General features: G+C 47.6%; 1 protein-coding gene across 2 annotated transcripts in view; it reads right to left on the reverse strand.

Moving 5' to 3' along the window:
- Positions 1 to 20,031, reverse strand: part of KIAA1644 (KIAA1644 ortholog) — a 280,240-nt gene that overhangs the window by 48,557 nt on the left and 211,652 nt on the right. The window contains exon 5 of one of the 2 annotated variants that reach the window (XM_019515763.1): positions 18,547 to 18,558. In XM_019515763.1, the coding sequence (XP_019371308.1) occupies position 18,558 (1 nt within the window). In that variant the 3' untranslated portion in view covers positions 18,547 to 18,557. Of the gene's footprint in view, positions 1 to 11,947; positions 12,023 to 18,546; positions 18,559 to 20,031 lie in introns of those variants that run through there. The other variant, XM_019515760.1, reaches the window with a different exon arrangement.

Below are 20,031 nucleotides of genomic sequence, written 5' to 3' on the forward strand. Positions count from 1 at the left end.
CACTATGTAAGGGGCAATGTTATCAGCATCAACTTCTAGCCTGTTGGAGTATAGTTGGAGTATAGTGGGGTATCTTTTTCTTTCTTTGCTTTATTTCTCTTTCTTTGCTTAATTTTTCTTTCTTTGCTTTCTTTCCAGATGGCAGCAGCCAGGTGAAGCTCCTCTGAGCTCCTCCAGCTCAGGTCCCTTCTGTGTGCTCCTACCCACTCCCTGCCGCCCCTGTTTCTCTCCTCCACCAAACCTTGCCTTTCCCCAGTCTATGCTTGGGGGATCCCCTTGCTGCCCCCTTTCCCCCACTTTCTGAGCTTTTTACCTGTGCTCTGGCATCCTCACCTATCTCCAACCCTCCCCCACTCCTGCTTGTGCTCCCTTTGATTCCTGCTGCCTCCCTCCTCCAAGCCCCTTACCTTGGTCTCTGCCACCTCCTCCTGCCTTAAGGCTTGCCTTCAGCCCCTGTAGACCTGTTTTGTACCACCTGGAGCTGATGTTGGAGCTGTTTTTGGGCCTGTGGGTGCATGCCCCGCTCCACATCAGGGTGGAGGCCTGCACTGGTGCTCTGGCGGACCTCAATGTCCGGTATGCTGAATATCCGGTATGCTGTCTGGGTGAATTCAGTGCCTATCATCTACCTGAGCTCCCCTGGCCTGGTGAGGGAGTTGTGTGCAGTGGGGATGGCAGTCTCAGGTGCCCGCTACTTGGCCATGCCCCTGGAGACCCTGGCCGTGCAGATGGTGGCCTCGAATGTCCCTCTGCACCTGCCAGACTGTGACCTCACCAAAGTGCTCAAGTGCTATGGCATCCTCATTAGGCCCTGGCAGACTGACCATGGGGAGCAGGGACCTCAGGGTCAGGCATGTCCTTCCAGAGGCAGGTGTTCATGATTCTCAAGGGGGGCCCCCAGACTCTGCCTCTCTCCATTACCTTTGCGGTGGATGAGAGGCAGTATGTGGTCTACTTCTCCCAGGCCGAGACTGGGTGCCGCCGCTGTGGCAGTGGCTTCTACCTGGCTGCCCAGTGCCTGCTGGGGCAGTTAGCCGAGACACTGGCTGCTGCACCCGCACAGGGGGATGGCACTTCCACCTCCAGTGCAGAAGCCTCATTGAAGGGTGGGGCTGGGGGCTCCTCCCAGCCCCCCTCTGCCCCTGCTCCATCTGGGGGGAATGGCGCCTCTGGTGTGAGCATGCTACCTGGGGGGTGGAGGGGCTGGGGTGTCCTCCCAGGTTCCTCCTGCATCTGTTGGTGCTGAGGCCCCACACAGCAGAGGAGCTGGGGACTCCTCCCAGCCCCCTCTTGCCCTGGACTCCATGCCGGGTGCCGTGACTGTGGCCTTCTCTCCACCTCCCTCCACCTGCCTGATGAGGCTGTCCCCCCAGGGTGGGGGTCTCATCTGGTGGAAGGGCTGGGATGTCCTTTCAGTCCCCCATCCCAGTTCCATCTGGGGCGGCTAGTGCCTCAGATGCTGGGATGGAACAACCAAGATCCCCTCTCTGCCTCCCTCCACCCCTGCCAAAGTTGAGGTGGCGGACCCAGGGGTAATAAGCCCTAAACTGCCCAGCCCACCCTCTTTGGGGAAGGGACCACTTACCCCTACTCGAAAGAAAGCCAGGAACAAGAGGCAGAAGGGAGCTTCCCATGAAGCCCCAACCCCTTTAGGACCCACCTCTGCCAGTGCCAGGGAGAATGTAGCCAGGGAGCCTGACCTCACTCTGCTTTCCCCACCTGGCAACCGTGCCACCTGTGGCCATGACTGAGGATGTCCCAATGGAACAGGGTGTGTGTGCTGGAGGAGTCAGGCTACCCCTCGCCCCTATCCCAAGCCGTGGGACTCATGAGCAGTGGGGGGAAGATGGAATGCCTGCCTCTCTGGCATCAGGCACAGGAGACAGCAGAGGGGCCCGCCACCCCACCACCAGTTCCCCTGCCTACTGAGGCCAATGCTGAGGAGACAGAGTGCCTGCCCCCTGAGCACTGCTAGCAGTCCCAGGAGTGGGACAACATTACCCCCCCAAAGTGGATGGGGATCGACCTCTCGGAGATGGTTGTTGACCTGGATGCTGAGGGGGTCCTGCTAGGGAGCCAGCCATCGAGGGCACATTCACTAGCCTCACTGGTAGTGAGGCCCAATGGGTCTCAGTTGGGAACATCCAGCTCCTGCTGGAGAACGCCCCCTGGGCAGCCCCCAGCTATAGAGACCTCAACCTCTTGGAGCAGACCAAGGGCCAGAGGAATGTAGCAGAGAGTATCCATCATTGGAGCCCAGACCCTGCACAGTTTGCCTGCACCACCAGTGACACGGTGAGGTTCATGTACCGGGATTCGGGCACACGGTGACCTGGGGGTGAGGAAGGTATGAGGTCAGGGCAGGTCCACAGAGTAGAATAGGGCACGATAGACTTTCCCCTGTCTCTGTGGCCTTGCTCTGCTCTCTCGCCTGCTCTCCCACCTATACCCTGCCTATTCTTCCTCTCTATTCTCCTGCTTATTGCTGCTACCACAATTGCCTCACTGAATACCAATGGCTGCAGGGACCCAGTGAAGCGAATGGCCATCCTGGAGAGTTTGCAGAAGAAGTGGCTGGCAATCACCTTCCTCCAGGAGACACACAGCAACATATATGATCAAGCCGACTGGCAGGCTGTCTGGAAAGGCCACCTGTTTTTGAGCCACAGTACCAAACTCAGTGCCAGGGTGGCGACCCTCCTGTCACCACAGCTGCAGTACGATTTGGCAGGGGTGCGAGAAATCATCCCCAGTCAGCTGCTGACCGTCTGCATCACCCTGACACACCAGAGCCTGCTCCTCATAAATGTATACATGCCCACCAAAGGGATGGAGAGGGTAGCTTTCTTAGAGACTCTGGGCAACCTCCTGCATGATGCCAGCGAGAACGATGACCTGCTCCTCATGGGTGGGGACTTCTACTGTACTATCGATGTGCGGCTAGACTGCACAGGGCCAGAAACACACCTGCCTTCAGCCCACAAGCTGTGGGCCATGCTAGAGGCAGTGGACCTTGTTGATGCCTGGTGGGTCCTCCATGCTGATGTGCACCAGTACATTTGGGCAAAGATGAGTGCCAGTGGGATTGCCATGGCCCACCTTAACCACCTCTACATCACCCGGCACCACCTGCCACTACTGTGCAGCAGCCACATCATCCCATCAGGCCACTTGGACCACGCCCCGGTCTGCTGTGAATTCATCCTGCCCGTCAGAGCGCGCATACAGGCCCCTTACTGGTGCCTCAACATCAGCCTACTACAGGACACCCACTTCCAGGACTGCTTTGCCCACCTTTGGAGAAGCTGGGAGGCTGTGTGAGCACACTACTCTTCCTTGCACCTGTGGTGGGACATGGGGAAGATCCAGGTCCGGGTGTTCTGCCAGCAGTGTTCCCAGCTGGTGGCAAGTGAGATCCGCCACTGCACCCAGGAGGTAGAAGAGGATGTGGCAGAGCTCAAGGTGGCCCTGCTCTATGCCAGCAAAGATGCAGTACTCCTTGAGAGCCTCCAGTTCTGCAGGAAATGCCTGCAGGAGCTGGAAGAGGGCATGCCCCACAGTGTGAGGGTGCATGCTCACTGCCAGGAGCTGGTGGAGGCTGGTGCCCTGACCTGCTTCTTCTTCAGCTTGGAGAGGCAGTGGGCTGCAGTAAAGGACTTGGACCATCTCAAGACCTGGGAGAGACGGCTGCTCATGGACCCAGGTGAGGTGTGTGGACACACCATCGCCTTCTATCGGGACTTGTTTGTGGCTGACCTCAGTTGCCCGGAAGTCACTTGGTGGAGGTGGATGTGGTGGAGCTCAAGATGGTCCTGCTCCACACCAGCAATGATGTGGCACCCTTGAGAGCCTCCAGTCCCGCAAGAAATGCCTGCAGGAGCTGCCGGTGTCAGAAGGCATGGCCCATGGTGTGAGGGTGCATTCCTGATGCCAGGAGCTGGTGGAAGACAACACCCCAACCAGCTTCTTCTTCAGCCTGGAGAGGCAGTGGGCTGTGGCAAGGGACTTGGACCATCTCAAGACCCTGGAGGGACGACTGCTCATGGACCCGGGTGAAGTGTGGGTGCACACCGTCACCTTCTACCAGGACTTGTTTGTGGCTGACCCACCTGCCTGGAGGCCACTCAGTGGCTGCATGAGGACCAGCCATGCCTCTGTGCTTCACAGGCTGAGGCCCTGGAGCATAAACTCTCTCTGGCAGGGCTCGAGGCTGCTTTGGTGGGGCTCATCTTGGGCAGAGCCTTGGGCCTTGACAGACTACCTGTGGAGTTTTACAAAGCCTTCTGGCCCCTCCTTGGGCCCAGCCTCCTCCATGTCTTGTGTGAGAGACTTGCTGATGGGACCCTGCCGACTAACTGCCACCAGACGGTGCTCACCTTGCTGCCCAAGAAGGGGGACCTTGGCTGCCTTAAGAACTGGCATCCAGTCTCCCTTCTGTGAGCCAACTATAACATCTTGGCGAAAGTGCTGGCGAACCGGCTCTGCACCATCATGGTCTCTGTCATTGGGTCCGAGCAGAGCTACTATGTGCTGTGCAGGACTGTCCAGGACAACCTGTTCCTGCTGCATAACCTGCTCACAGTTGTGGAGCTCTTTGGCGTGGGCATCAGCCTGGTCTCTCTGGACCAGGAGAAGGCCTTCTATCAGGCTGACCACCTGCTCAGTACCCTCAAGACTTTTGGCTTCGTGTCCCTTTTTATCACGGTGCTCCGGGTTCTGTATCAAGACTCCTCCAACCTGCTGAAGGTGAATGGCGTGCTGTGCTCCCCATTCCCAGTGTGTTGGGGCATCAGCCAGGGCTACCCCCTGTTCGGCACCCTGGCCATTGAACCACTACTGCACATTTTGCGCCACAGCCTGACCAGCTTAGCCCTGCCAGCAGCACTGGGCCTGACCACCGGCCCCATGATCCAGCTGACAGTGTAGGCAGTTGATGTGACAGTCTTCTTGGGCAGCCAGGACATGTGCACCCTGGTGGACTGCCAGCACACCTATGAGCTCACCTCATTGGCCCACATCAACTGGGGCAAGAGCAACACCCTCCTGCTCAGGACATGGGCTGGCACACCCCCCAGACTTGCCAGGGGGCCTTGCTTGGTGTTGGAAAGGCCTCAAAGTCTTGGGAGTGTTCCTGGGGCTGCCAGTCTTTCAGCCTGGAACTGGGAGGACCTGGTGGAGGGGGTGGAGGCCCGCCTGCAGTGCTGGCGCCTGCCTGCCCTTTCCTACCACAGCTAGGTCCTCGTTGCCAACATCCTCGTGGTGGTGACCCTGTGACACTGTTGCACTGTGCTGGACCCCCAGCTGGAGCTGCTTGAGAGGTTGCAGTGGCTCCTGGTGGACTTCTTTTGGGATGGATGCCACTGGCTCACACGAGCCACCCTCTACCTGCCCACCACTGTGGGGGGGCCAGTGCCTGACCAACCTGGCCGGCAGGGTAGCTGCTTACTGCCTGCAAGCCCTCCAGTGGCTCCTGTATGCCAAGTGCCAGCTCCCATGGTGGCAGCTGGCATGCTGGTTCCTGCACCAAGTGGGGGGCCTCAGCTTTGACCAGGAGGTATTCATGTTGGATCTTACCTTCCTGAATAGGGCAGTCTTCCCCACTTTCTACTGCAGCTTGGTGTGGGCCTGGTGGGCTGCCTTCCACCTTTCTCCCCAGGCCAGGTGCCTGCAGTTCCCACAGCTGCTTCAGGATCCCCTGCTCTACAACCTGGCCCTGCAGCACGTGGTGCCAAGTCTGGTCTCCGCCAGCCTCATGGCTGCTCTCATTGAGGTGCACACCACATACCTGGGGCACCTCTTGGATCCTGCTCAGTCGGGCTGGCTGTTGGTTGAGGCCCTGACCGCCCAGCTGGCCCTGCGCTCCATCCACACCACAAGCCAGCTTCTGGAAGCCATTAGGGCCACCCTCCCAATGGAGGTGATGGCTGTCCTGGAGGGCTACCTCCAGGCTCACCGGGCCCTCCCCATCATGGACACCGTGGGTGACACCTTCTCACCACTGCTAGTCATCCTGGCAGTGGCCAGGGAGCTGGCTGACTGGCCTGACACACTGCTGAGGCTCCCCGTGCTGCCCGGAAGCGACACGGGCTGGTCCTTCAGCATGCTTTCCCAGAGGGGACTCTACACATGGGTGGTGCGCACCCAGCATGCCCAGGTGCTGGCTGGCTGCCCCAACACCATGTGGCGGTGGTGACTGGTGTTGCCAGGTATCTCAGCATGGCGCATGCTGTACAAGGCACCCACCTCAAAGAACACCGGAGACCTCCGGTGGAGATTTGTGCATGGCATCCTGGCCACTGGCACCTTTGTGTGCCACCTGGATCCGGTGGGCTCGGCAGCCTGCCCCTTCTGCCCAGGAGCAGTGGAAGGGAACGTTTTTCACTCCTTCCTTGACTGCCCCCCGCTGTGGCTGCTCCTTGCCACCCTCAGGGCACTGCTTTGGGCACTAGGCTGGGACTTTTCAGAGCATGCATACATCTGCTTTTTCCTGTACCGGGTGGCCGAGAGGAGCTCAGTCAGCCTAGCCAACTTCCTGGTGGGCCAGGCCAAGATGGTCACCCTGAAGAGTTGCCATAACTGGCTGGCCGGGACTGGGATGGATGGTATATATTTATTTATTCCTTTTTTGTTTGTTTATCTAGAGTGTGCGGGCAGGCCTTGCAGGCCATGAGCCCAGGCTTTGTCCTCAAGGCCCAGACCTTTGGGTCAACCTGTAGGGTCTTTACTAACCCCCATTTGTCACCTTCCCCAGAATAAATGTTTCTAAAAGTCAAAAGTCTTTCTTTCTTTTTTTTCTTTGTAAAAGTTAAATTGTATGATCAAATTAAAGTATTTGCTTGTTAATATTTAAGTTAATGTAGGTTATTAACATTTTTTGAATACAATACAGTCTTCTGTGGGCTTGCTGGAACTGAGAAAAATGCTGTGTCAGGTGAAAGAGAAGCAGGAAAATAAGGGGGTGGTAGCGGAATTAAATAGCCATGGTGGAGGCTGGCTGTGATAGCGGCACTGGGGGTGGGGACATGGATGCGGGGGTGCCTCCTACAACTCTGGGCAGGAGCAGGGAGAAAAAAAGTTTGGGGTCTGGGTGGAATGAGGCTGAGGCTGGCCACCTCTGATAAGCAGCAGCAGCACAGTGGGGAAAAGGACAGCCGGAAATGAGGTGCATGCGAAAAGGCAGAACATGTTTTTTTGGAAATCTCATCTTTCATTAATCTAAAATAAGAAATAAAATAATCAGTAAAAAGATGCAAGATTAGCACCTAGCATCTGGTTGAATCAGTGCAGGAGAAATTAGATGAACTTCCATGGCTTTCCATGGCTTTCCAAGTGAACCCAAGCAGCACCTACTGGTGTAATAGTTGCAAAGCAGGGAAAATCATATTTTCAGGCACAAGTCAGACCTATCTTACAAATTTAAAATGATAAAAATAGCCCTCATGGAAGAAATTCAGTAGCATGTCAGAGGTGTTTTAAGTCATCACAAAAAAAGCCCTAAAATGAGAAAATCAGCTGATAACGTGGATACACAGATGCAATTTAGCTAGTGTAATGGCAATTTTTGTCATGTGGACACAGGAAAAGCGTAATGTGGAAACAGGAGAGGTGTAACATGGACAAGTGCCCACAGGGACTCATTTTTCATGAATTTTTTTTATATATGTGAAAAAATACGGTATCTTAAAAACAAACTGGAGATATGCTGCCATAGGATAGATGTGGTCCAGGCACTAAATATGCTGCTGTTGGGTAGATAGATGCTGATCAGATTGGATGCTAGAGAGCAAGCATTGTCCATTCCTGATGGCACAAGTAAGAACAAACCAGGAGTTCAAAATTGTGTATTTTTCCTATACCTTATAGTATTTCCCCCCATTTTAAGCCTGAATCCAACCCCTAGAACCAATTAAATAATGAGGACTGTCTCATCAACATCTGAGAATCAACATCCTTCTGTTGATGTCGCTTTGTAAATGCTGATTTGTACTGCTTAAGGAACTGACTTTCAAAAGTTTACTGTTCAATTATCTTCAGTTTGACTCCAGAAGGGTTTGACCTAGCTGAAACCACATTTTAACTGATGTAGAGGTCAAGAAATAGCATTTTTGTAAGAAGATAATTTTCCTTATAGGTTAACAGTTTGGACTTCATACTGATAAGAGCTTTACTACAAGTCTTGGCTCTGACTCTGGGGCTGTGCTGTGAGACTGCAGCTATACAACAGCCTAGGAAACAGATAGCTGTGATTACAATTTGCCTCCTAGTTACCTTCTCTCAGGGCACATATACATGTGCAAATGCTGCTGCATGGGTTTACTCCAGGGTAAGTAAACCCATCCTGGACAGGTATCTACACCTGCACCCATTTGGGAGCGGATTTGTTGCTCCTGGCAGCAGGCTGCTCCCACCCTCTCTGCTCCTGCCCCCTCTGGCAGATTCCTTGCCCAGCTGGGGCCTCACTTCTAGCTGCCCCACCAGAGGATAGGGCAGCAGCCTGGAGCTGGCTGGGGACTGCCTGAAACAGAACAGTCCCCAACTAGCTCCACGCTGCATGTGCTGACTTCCCCAAACAGCCCAGGGCTGGCTGGGAACTGTCCTGGTGCCAGGGCAGAGGGACATTGTACCCACCCAGGCTCCAGTGGCAGAGCCCACCCTGGCAGCAGGAAGCTCCTGGGGGCAGGGAGCAATCTCATGCCCCCTGCTGCCTTGCTGACTGGGAGCAAATTTGCTCCTGGTCAGCTGTCTACACATCTTACTTCACAGTAATTACTTAGCAGTTAATTTGCTACTTGCATTTGCAGGTAGCAAATTAACTGCCAAGTAGAGCAAATTAATGCACAGTAAGGGTCTGCAAGTATAGACAGTGATGCTTATTACAGAGTAATTTGCTCTACTGCACAGCAAAGCATCTTGTGTAGACATGCCCTCAGAATAGGAATGTGAACAGCTTTCCCTAGTGAAGCTGTGCATATTGCCATATTTGGGAACATGGGGATGAGTCATGACACTACTAATTGTCCTCCCCTTTGCAAGTCCAGCATGCAGGAGGGACCATAACAACTCCAAAGAGACTGGGGGATAGCAATAACAGAAAGGTAGACCTGGTGTCTGGTACTCCCTAGCTCCCTCACTTAGGTATGCAGTATAGGCCCAACATCCGGCCCACCCTCTATGACTAACTGTTATGTCTTTTTACGTGATAAACTGAGTTTTACTCTGGTCTTTAGCTTAAGATGTAGTTGATATTTTTTCAAAGCTAGCTGACTTTAACTAAACTGCCAAATGTAAAGAGAAAATATGCTGCCTCTGTTTTTGGAAATGACTATATTTGTACAAATTCAAATGCATCCCTTACCTCTTTAGTTGGTGAAAACATGAAAATGCACAGAAGGCTGCTTTTCACATTTGCTGTAAAACAGCCAGGTTCTTCAGTTGTTGCTCACAAAGAGTACATGTGGGAAATCAGTGAGGCTACTAGCATGATACACATTAAGAGTAATGGCTGAAGGATTGGATCCCAGGTTTTTAAACCTTTAGTAGTTTGCACTTAATTTTAAAGGTTTTTCATTTGATACTTTCTGAACTGTTTTGTAATATAGTTCTAGAAAGAATATAGACCCCACTTTATAATCCACTTTCATCACTTCAGAGGTTTTTAAAAGAAACCTGAAGCATGAAAACTTTAATTTACATGTGTTGAATAGGGAAACAGATGATGAAGGCTTGAAAACGTAAATGGAAAGAGGATGTTGGAGTATTTTCCTGAAAAACATGCATTTTTTACAGAGCATGTTTCTTCTTTCACTGAAGTATATTAACTTCAGTTTTTTTTAGACACAAAATATTTTTCTCCTTCCATTAAAGCATGTTACCCTTTAAAAATAAGTTTTAAAAACTTAGAGTGAATCTTTAAAGCAGCTTGACAGATTTGGATGCTCAGTTTTCTATAGGGAATGAATATGAACTGGAAGCTCAAGAACAGCACTCAGTGTACTTCCCTGAGTTCCCAAAGCAAAGAAAATTTAGATTGAAATCTTTATTCTGTACTCTATTTAGCTGTGTGTTTGTGGCAAAATTATCATATATTTTTACATAGCACTGTCATTAAATAATCAGTGGAAGTTAAGGCAAATTGATTTGCAAGGGGTGCATCTACACAAGATGTTTACTCACTAATTAGCTTTGCAGTAAACATCTCAGTGTCTACATGTACACCCCTATTAGGGTGCACAAAACTAATAAACTCTGCAGCAGGGTAGTACTTGTATATTTGTATATTTACAAGTATTACCCTGCTGCAGTGTTTTTTCATGTACAGCTGTGCATGGGTAGACACTAACTTGGCTGGCTACGGCACAAGGTGCTTCACTGTGGGAGCTGTCTGCTGGCTACCTCCCACACTGAAGCACCTTTGTGCCCCAGCCAGCCCCTCAGTAGCAGGTTAAGTCTGGTCAGAGCAGCCCCAGGCTGGCAGGCTGGCCCCCAGGGGACCCTGCCAGCCGGGCTGCTCCAACCAGGATCTACACGCTGTGAACGAATAAACTCCAGAGCTGATTGCTCTGGAGTTAATTGCTTCTAGGCACACATTCAAGTGGCAATAAGCTCCATAGTTTATTCACGTGCACTAATTGCACATGTAGACATGGCCAAGGACTGCAAGAAAACTCTTAGATGTGAGCCTTTGAATTTAGGGTTTTGATAACCTTAATTAAATGGATATTTTTTCCAGCTGTCACAGAACTAGGCTGCTGGACTGAATGAGGATAACACTTGATGTCTCCAGGCTTCTGTTCATATAGAGAAGGTTGTGGCAAAGTTTGGATTCAAGGGGATGATGATCAAAGGAAGAATTGGGTCATTTAAAGTTCTTCATATTTCTGAGATGTAACTAGATGAATTTAGCGTGATAAGAGGCAAGGTGATTAAGTGGATCATTGCAATTGGTATTTCAATTGCAGCTGGTCTTTTTCCTCTGGGTTGTTAGAGTCTAGATGAGACAGTGTTGATCTGAAGCTGAGCTAGAGTCAGTCCGGACTTCAAACTGCCTGGTGTCAGAGAAGCTATTTTAAAAAAAAGTACTAGAGTTATCATAATATATATGAAAGAGACTGAACCATTGAATCTGGTCCCCTACTGTGGAAAGCTAGTTTGTTATGTAATTTCATTCATAAACTTATCAAGATCCTTCTTAAAAGCAATTAGGTTGTCCTCCTATCTTTCCTCTGTCCAACTCTTCTTATTGGAAGGCTATTGCAGAACCTCATTGTTTTCTTGGGTAGATTCCACATTCTTTTTTCCAGCTTCAATATATTTCTTGCTAAATTATACCCACTTTGTTTCAGAGCCATAACAAGCCACAACATTTTGACAGAAGGACCAAGAAAACCATCTGAGCAAGGACTGAATGCCCTCGCTGGCACTTAACCACTTTCATTCTAACTTTCCAGAGTAAGGCTTGCTGCCTTATATCTAAACACTCAGATTTACCTGTGCAGTCCTAAAGATAGAATGGCTTTTCTAAAGGCTCCTGGAGTTCAATGGTATAGATGATGCATACCACAAATCAGAATATGTTACCTCAGAGAACTACTACAACTCAGAGACAGCATGGTTCAGTAAAACAGGCTCTTGGTTGACCTGTCTCTACCATACCTGCCTTGGCTTCCACACCATTGGGTAACTTTGATCAAATCAGTTCATCTCTCTGTGCCACCTACTTAAACTGTAATGAGAGCTGAGTCAAATTTTCTCAGGTCAAACTCCCTCTGTCCCCCAACACCTCCCATTTGTGTGATGTCATTTTGTCTGGAGAAGAAGAATAAAGTTGAAACACATTTTGTATTTTTGCTTCAAACAATGTTTTGAAACTTACCTAACCTTAGGCAGAAGGCAGGATAGTGTAGCGCCTTAAAAACTAACTGGTTCAGAGAGTCATAAGCTTTCATAGGTGACAGTCTACTTCAACAGATGCTATGAGTGGGCTTGCAGAAAACAGGGTTCTTAATAGAAGGATGGAGCACTACTGAAAGAAGCAAAATTGGGGCTGAACAGTCCAGTAGGGATAATGCAAAGCAAATAACGTATTGAGGGACATAAGGGTTATAAAAGTAGGCCAGGTAATGGGATAAGAATCCATAATGTCTGTTGAGACCATACTTAACACAGTCTAATCTGTGGATGATGTCTTGTTCCACAGTTTCAGGTTCAAATCAGTTTTTAAAGTTTTGTTATTTAAGAACAGCTACTCTGAAGTCAATGATAGAAAGTGTTGGAAGATTAATGTGTTCTGCCATGGGCTATATTTCTGGACTTGGGTGCCAGACTGGTATCCATTCATTCTTTCAAATAAGGATCATCCTTGTCTGGTCAATTCAGACAGCAGAGGAGCATGGTAAACAGGTGATGACATATATGACATTGGTTGAGGAGCAAGCAAATGAACCCCAGATGTTATAAGCCATGTTGTTTTATCCAGTGATCATATGGTTTGTGCTGATAAGGGGACACAGCTGGCATCTGGAGCAAGGCCTGGTGGCTTGGTTCATACCAAGTTGGGTAGGAGTTAGGTAGTCTGTTGATGGAGAGATGTCATTTGAGGTTGGGGGACAAGCCAGGATAGGCTTGTCCCCCATGGGTATCTTGAAATGGTTGTCACTTTCCAGGAGGGGTTTGATGTTATTAATAATGTGTCCAAGAAGTTCAAGCTGGGGACTATAGGTGAAATAGTTTGGCGATTATATTGTAAGTGTACGAATCCTGTAGGTGTGCATCCCAGTTGGTGGGATTAGAGCAGATGCAGTTGTAATATAAAGCTGGGCTCTAGATAATGCATCTAGGACCATTTCCTCCTTCTAGGAGGAAAGCTGGTGGTGGGGAGCTAGCTGTAGTCCTCAGATACATTGTGATGGTGATGAGGCCATTGTAAAATTTCACAGGGGTGTCCAAGAACTGAATTTGCTGGGTGGAATACTCCAGAGGACCGCCCCACACCCCAAAGAAAAAAAAAAGAAAAAAGAAAGCCAGCAACAACCAAAACACAAAACAAACCCCAGCTTAATTTCTCAAACAGCCTTTTCTTTCAGGTGACCTCAATTATTTGAATAACTCCAAAGGTAAGATCTTTGGGGCAAGAACTGTCTCTGTGTGCTTGTACAATGACAAGCACAATGAACCCTCTCTTTGGGGCTTTTAGGTACTTTTGTAATACATACAGAAATGATTTAATAATCATCTTTTTACAGCAGTGGTGAGGCTGAGTTTTCTGAACATATCCAATTTCAAACCCCCAAAGTCTGTCACAGGCTTTCAAAAATCTATCTCTAGAAAAGGGCTTTAAAATGAATATAAAATATGCAGGATGCCTTACTGTTTGCTCAGTTCTTTTCTAGTGGAGTCAGAATACACAGCTAAAATCTAAATAAGAAAGTGGTACAATGAAGAATAAAAAGATGTTTTAAAAGAACATGCTGTTCTGTGAAAAAATCAAATATGGGTGTGAGAAAAAACTCTCTCATACTCATGACTTGAATTTCATGGATCTGTATTCATTAAGGGATGCTACTTTGCTCTAGTCTCAAAGCAAAGCTTAAAAGTTTGTCAGTAAAACATGTCATATGATGTATACTTTAGCTGTTTGCTGTTTTAACATTTCCTGCTTTTGTAACTCCTAAGCATTTTGCTCTTTACATCTTCAAAAATTCTACAGTGCTTATTTTAAAATCTGTGGACAGCAGTTGATTTCTGATTCAAGAAGAGATATCATTTATTTTTTAAAATATTAATTTTCAGTGCCTTGCTTTTCTTAATTCATCCTGCCTTATTGCCCAGCAGGCAATAGAAAGTAGATATTTGTGAATGAAGGACATAAATTCAAGTCACTGACCTGGGTTTTTTTAATGATGCAAGTGTATCTTTTAATTCTTGTATGTTATTTCCAGCCATTCCAAATTATAGCGGTCATATGCCAAGAGTAGCGAGCACTCTCTTCCGGTACTAACTACTGGAATTTAAGTCCATGGAGTCGTACAAGAAGAATTATAAGTATGGAGAAAGTGTAGTAACTATGAATCAGATCCTTGTTTGGTAGAAAACCGTGTTGTTCCATCAAAGTAATTTACATGGGTTGAGGAACTATCTATGCATGCAGAGACAAGCTGATTTGAATTTGATCTTTGAGTTATCTCTTTATTCTAAATCTCTTTTTTTTTTGGCATTCTGGCTTCAGCCAAACTTGGTCCATCAAAGCTGCTGGTTAGATCTGTACAAATGCCTATAATTCAATGTGTTTCTTTCTGCCTGCACTGGTATGAAAAATCAAAGTTTTTTATGAAGATGGAACATACTGAAATGTCCATTTTTAGACTGAATCTTGAGCCCTTTCATAGAGTCACAGATAAATTTTCTTACTTTCCCCTTGTTTTGTTTTGTTTTATTTTGTCTAGTGGTTAGGACACTGGCTAGGGATCTCATAGACAGATTTACTTTCCTGCTCTGCCTACTTCTGAGTATCTGAGTTGGCCAATGTTAGAACATTTCGAAAGATTCTATTTAATGAAGGACAGAATATTTAATCTGTCTCCTGTTTTCATGAAATCTTTGACAAAATTTTCAGGGCTAGACACTAGTTACTTCTACAGAAAGTGTACAAGACCCTTGCAATCTAGCCTGGTAGTTAGGATGCTGGCCTCAAATGTGAAACCCAGGTTCAAGTCCCTGCTCTAACAAGTTCTGTGCAGTTTATTCTCTGCTATCACAGATGACCCAGTTGTAACTATTTCTGCAGGAAGGAGTAGTATTTCTAGATCCCTTTGTAATAAGGAAACCACATTCTTTGATCTTCTTTGGAAATATGTTTTGACCCCCTATATGGAGCCTGATCCTGACTGGCGCTGAGCACCAGCTGGTAAGACTGTGAAGCATCCCAGGCTTTTTATTCAACAGCTGGGAAACTTTTGCTTATACTCTATCTTTGCTACCTTCCAGGTAAATCCCAAGTGAGAGATGGGATGGGGAACTGTCTTGAGAAATTGCCCATATAGAAAAGGCAGCCAACCTTTTTTCAAGTATTCAGACCTTCTTATTACCCTACAGTTGGCCAGAATTGAGTGCGAGAGAGAAACAGTTGCCCTGGATGTGAAGATTAGTACTGCCAACTCTTGTTCAACCTTTTTTACATTTTGTGTTTCTTATGAGCCCCTCAATTTGTTCCAGTTTTAATCTCTCTGTTTCCTCCTTAATGACTGCTTCCCCTCAGGGAAGAGCTGAAATAGTATCCAAAACTGCCAGAGGAGTAGAATGATACCTGTGCTTGTTCCCCTTAACTGCACCAGAGGCTGAACATGCTGGTTCTGTTCTAATCCCAGACCTGTCAACCTAGAAGTGAGGGATCTATTTCAGTGCTTGGGTTTTGATCCCCTAACCACTGGTTTAGCTCAGACTCCTAAAGTTATTTTCAACGATTCAGAACATAGAGAGTATTCTTTCATTTCTCAACATAAAACACATACTGGTAGCATCTGGAAAATTCACTGCATGTCTTGAAACAATAATTAATTCTTTTACCAAAGAATCATTTGTTTTTAACTTTTATATTTCAGTGTTTGGAGGAAAAACATATTACCCTTTTAATCCAGACATTCTGGCTAATTGCAGACATTCGGGGGGGAAGGGGAGAGGTGATGGGGAGGTTAGATCACATTAAAAATGATTACCTAATTTACCAGGTGTGGACCTTAAGCTTAGACTCAGTTTTAATGATCAGAAATCAATATAAACCCATAACAGAACAGAAGTTCCATGCACATAGACTGCTTTACAAATGGCAGAACCTGGTCTAAAATAGACCTGGATCAGTGTACACTTAAGCTTCATCTAGGTTAAACAGTTGCATGGGCATTCTTTACAATTGCCTGTGCAGTCCCAGGGCTAGGAAAACCCAGCTGCTTGCCCCAGCTCTGGGGCTGTGCTTTTTCTACCCATTCCCTCTGGCACTGCGCTATTTTTAGCCCCCCAGCCCATTGGGCTCCCTGCAATTGACCAGACAGCCCCCTCATTGAAAGCCCCATCCCCAAGCTGCTCTGAGTGACAATTTTATCAGTGTTATCACTACCAGGAGCCAGGGAAGTATCAGTAGGGGAAAGGGGCAGGAGGGTTGGGAGGTAGGTCCACTGGGGAAGTTGGCTGGGGGGTTGAAAATAGCTCCTGATCCCCCTACAAGCCCCCCCTAATCCCTTGATTGCTCCCACAGCTCCTTCCTGTCTCCCACCCCCTTGCAGAGGCTACCTCCTGCCCCAATTCCCTTGGTCCCTCCTGCAGATGCTGCCTGTCCTCCACACCCTGCCTTTACCCTCAAGCCCCCCCCAAGCTCTCCCACAGACACTGCCTACCTACACATCCCTCTGTTCCCTCCTTCAGATCCCTCCTGCCTCCCCAATCTTTCTGATCCCTCCTGCAGACACTGCCTGTAGGGGTGTGTGAAGTGGGCTGTTTTCAATTTGAATTTGGTTTTGGCTCGAATCAGGGACAGTGATTCAATTCGTTGATTCGGATCACTGTCCCTGATTTGATTCAGCTAAATCCAAATCTGAAGATTCGATGCTGATTCAGAGAATCAATGATTTGGACACAGACACAGTTTTAAATGCTTTTTCTACATACCTCGAGGTACCAGCATGGCTTGTGGATGCTGTGATGCTGGGGCACATGGAGCGTCCTTTCTGGGTCTGTTGGGGAGTGTGCAGGGCCCCCCCCCCACTCCTCCCCAGCTCAGTGATCAGCCATGGGGGGAACCTGGGTGCCCCTCCAGACCCAGAAGGCACCAATTGCTGAGTCGCGCCCCCCCCCACCCGTGTGCTCCCCAGCAGACCCGAAAGTGGACCAGAAGTGCTCCTAATCCACTTCTTGGTTTGCTGCCAAGTGCTCTGGGGAGGACCCCATGCTTCTGTGGGACAGTCCATGTGCCCCAGCATCACAGCATTCACCAGCTGCCTGCTACCTAGAAAAAACATTTAAAGCTGTGTGTGTATCTGAATCACTGAACCTTTCCAAATCTCTCCGAATCGATTCGGAAGGTTCTAATCTGATTCAGAGAGATTAAAGGTTCCTCTGATTTGATTCAGATTTGGAGTTTTGGCCACCAAATCAGGCTTAATTGCCACTGAATAAAATCAGGGACCAAATCTTCACACAGCCCTAACTGCCTGCACCCCGATCGCCCCACTGACCCCCCCATGTTTGGCTCCCATCCCCATAACCCCCCTATAGCCCCCCTTCCCAATTTATCATAGATCAGGGAGCCATTTTAATGTGATCTAACCTCTCCCTAAACTCCCTGCATAAACAGATAAAGTGAGTGTGGTAGAGTAAGTAGTGAGGGGGTGGAAGATAGAAAGAAGGGAGCTGAAGAGTCTGTGTGATCTCTGCAGAGGAGGAGGAAGGAAAAGCTTTTTTGTGGCTACCCTAGTTGTACTTTCTGGTATTACAAAGAAAGCACTTTGACTCCAGCAGTGGCTGCAATAGGATCTTTATACGTGGATCAGCGGCAGGGCATGGCCGTTGCTGAACAGCCCCTTTTGAGTTGCAGTAGAAATTTACAAAAAAGCCCTTGTTTTTCTTCTTATGCTGCAACATCTCATTCATTCAGTGGCATCTGGTTGAGGTATTTAATTTAGTCTGGGTTGGTTTGAACAATAATTGATGAAGCATGGAATTTTTTGTTTTGAACCACAGCGTGTGTCAGCTGGTGGCTATTTTGTGTTCTATTCTTTGTAATTATCTATTAACTTTTTTGCATTGTGTATCCATTTTTATATCAGGAATGTCTGAGGGATTTTTTGCCATTAGATTGTGTTTTTTTCAGGTGTGCAGTTTAATATGAGATGAGATAGTAAAAATTACAAACTAAATAATTCAACAGACTACCAGTACTTCCTTGACAGAATGCACTCTCAAGGACAATCTTCCTGTGTTGTGTCATTATTATTTTGTTCACAATAGTTTTAAAGGACTTCTAAATAAAATATTAGCAGCCAATCCTGTAGTATAGAAATAATCTCCTTGACCCATTGTTTTTTCCTTTCCAGTTTCTGTGCCTGCAGAATATCAGAGATGGGATTTGGCAGCTGGTGCTGAGAGCAGAATGTTGTTCTATACATTTTCTAATTTGCATTTTATAGTTTGATTATGCAATCTCTACATATTGCCATTGGCACCGCTTGCTCTTATGTAGCAGCTGTATAATCAAGCAAATTTTGGAATGAGGTTGGGGGAGGAGCGTATGTTTGTTTTCTGTGTTCAAAACACATGGTAGGGAACAAAACAATAAGTTAGTCTTATATGGCTTTTGATGTGAGCCCACATTTTTACCACTACTCTGAAGACCTGATGGAGATGTAATAGAAACAGGTCCAGTAAATAATATGAACAAGCTGTAAATGGTTCTGAGATAAATTAGCAGATTTAAAGATCCTTGTGATCACCTAGTTTGAACTGCATGACAGAATTTCACTCAGCAGTTCTTCCATCAGCCCTATTACTTTTCTAAATGATTATATATATTTTAGGAGATGTGTTTTTTAGTTTAAAACTGTAAACGGCAGATAATCTATTGTGTTCCTCTTCGAGTGGTCAATTAATCTCCTTGTAAATATGAAGAAAAAAATGCACCTCATTCCAGTCTAGATTTGTATAGCTTCAGATCCCATTACTGGACCATGTTATACCCTCACTTGCTAAAGTGAGGAGCCCTTCATCACTAAAACTGTCTCCCCATGTGGCTATGTGATAATCACCTCCTACTCTTCTCTCAGATTAAACTAAAAAAAAACATATTTGAATTTCTTAAGTCTTTCAGTGCACGTCTGTTTTTCCAGAAGTTAAATAATTTATGTAGCCCCTGTAAGAACACTTTTCAATTTGCCATCTTTCTTTTTGAACTGGGCATAGTACTGTATTGATTGTCTGAACCATAATAATGCTATGGACCATGGTAGAACACTACCTCTGTACTGCAAATTGATGTTTTCTTGCTTCTGTACCCAAGAATCACATTTGTTTGCTTAGCATTAGGGCACACTTAGACCTTATATTGTTATCCCCCTTGACCCTTGACACTTGTTCTCTTTCATGATTCTTCATAATACAGTCCTTCATTCAGCATGTGTGACCTCCTTGGCTATAGGACAATATATATCGGTAGGGTGCATCCACACATGCAGACATGTGCACCTGCAGCAGCTCAACCAGCACAAATTTGTGCTGGAGATTTGTGCCTTGGCATATGTGCTTGAACATTCACTTTGGTGTGGACAATTTGTGCCACTTAAGGCAAAATGACCCTGCCCAGCTCCTCCTGGATCTTCAGCCAAGGGGGAGCTAGAGGCTCCCCCTTAGTACAGCTTCCTCCAATGGCAGGTGGAATGCCACCAATACCACCCCCAACCCTCCATCACTGCTGAATTGCCACCAATGTCCTGGCTTCACAGTCCAGATTAAATTGTTTGGTGGGCCAGCACCTGTGACCCATGTCTGGCCCACCAAACAATTTAATTTGGACTGTGAAGCCAGGACATTGGTGGCAATTCAGCAGTGATGGAGAGTTGGGGGTGGTATTGGTGGCATTCCACCTGCCATTGGAGGAAGCTGTACTAATTTGGCCTGGCTCTCCTAAAAGATTTCTGACTTCTACTTTAAATAATTTGTGAGCACTCTACTCACCTTCACTAACTTGTATTTTGGAAACCATCAGATTCAGTCAGAGAATCAGTGGGTGCATCTCCATGTGCAATTAGCACATAGCAATTAACTCTGGTACATATCATTACTCCCAGACACCCCCGTTGAATGTGTGCCTGAGACCACAACATGCTGAGCCAGGTTGGAGTAGCCTTGGCTCTTAGGAGGACCAAAGGTCACCCTGCCAACCAACTGAGCTGGATAAGGGCTGCTCTGATCCAGCTCAATGTGCTGTGAAGGGGCTGGCTGGGGCACAAGGGTGCTCCAGTGTGGGTGTAGGTGGTAGGCAGCTCCCACACT

Source organism: Gavialis gangeticus, unplaced genomic scaffold (genome assembly GCF_001723915.1).
Source record: "Gavialis gangeticus isolate Ggan-Ray unplaced genomic scaffold, GavGan_comp1, whole genome shotgun sequence".
Classification (NCBI taxonomy): domain Eukaryota; kingdom Metazoa; phylum Chordata; order Crocodylia; family Gavialidae; genus Gavialis; species Gavialis gangeticus.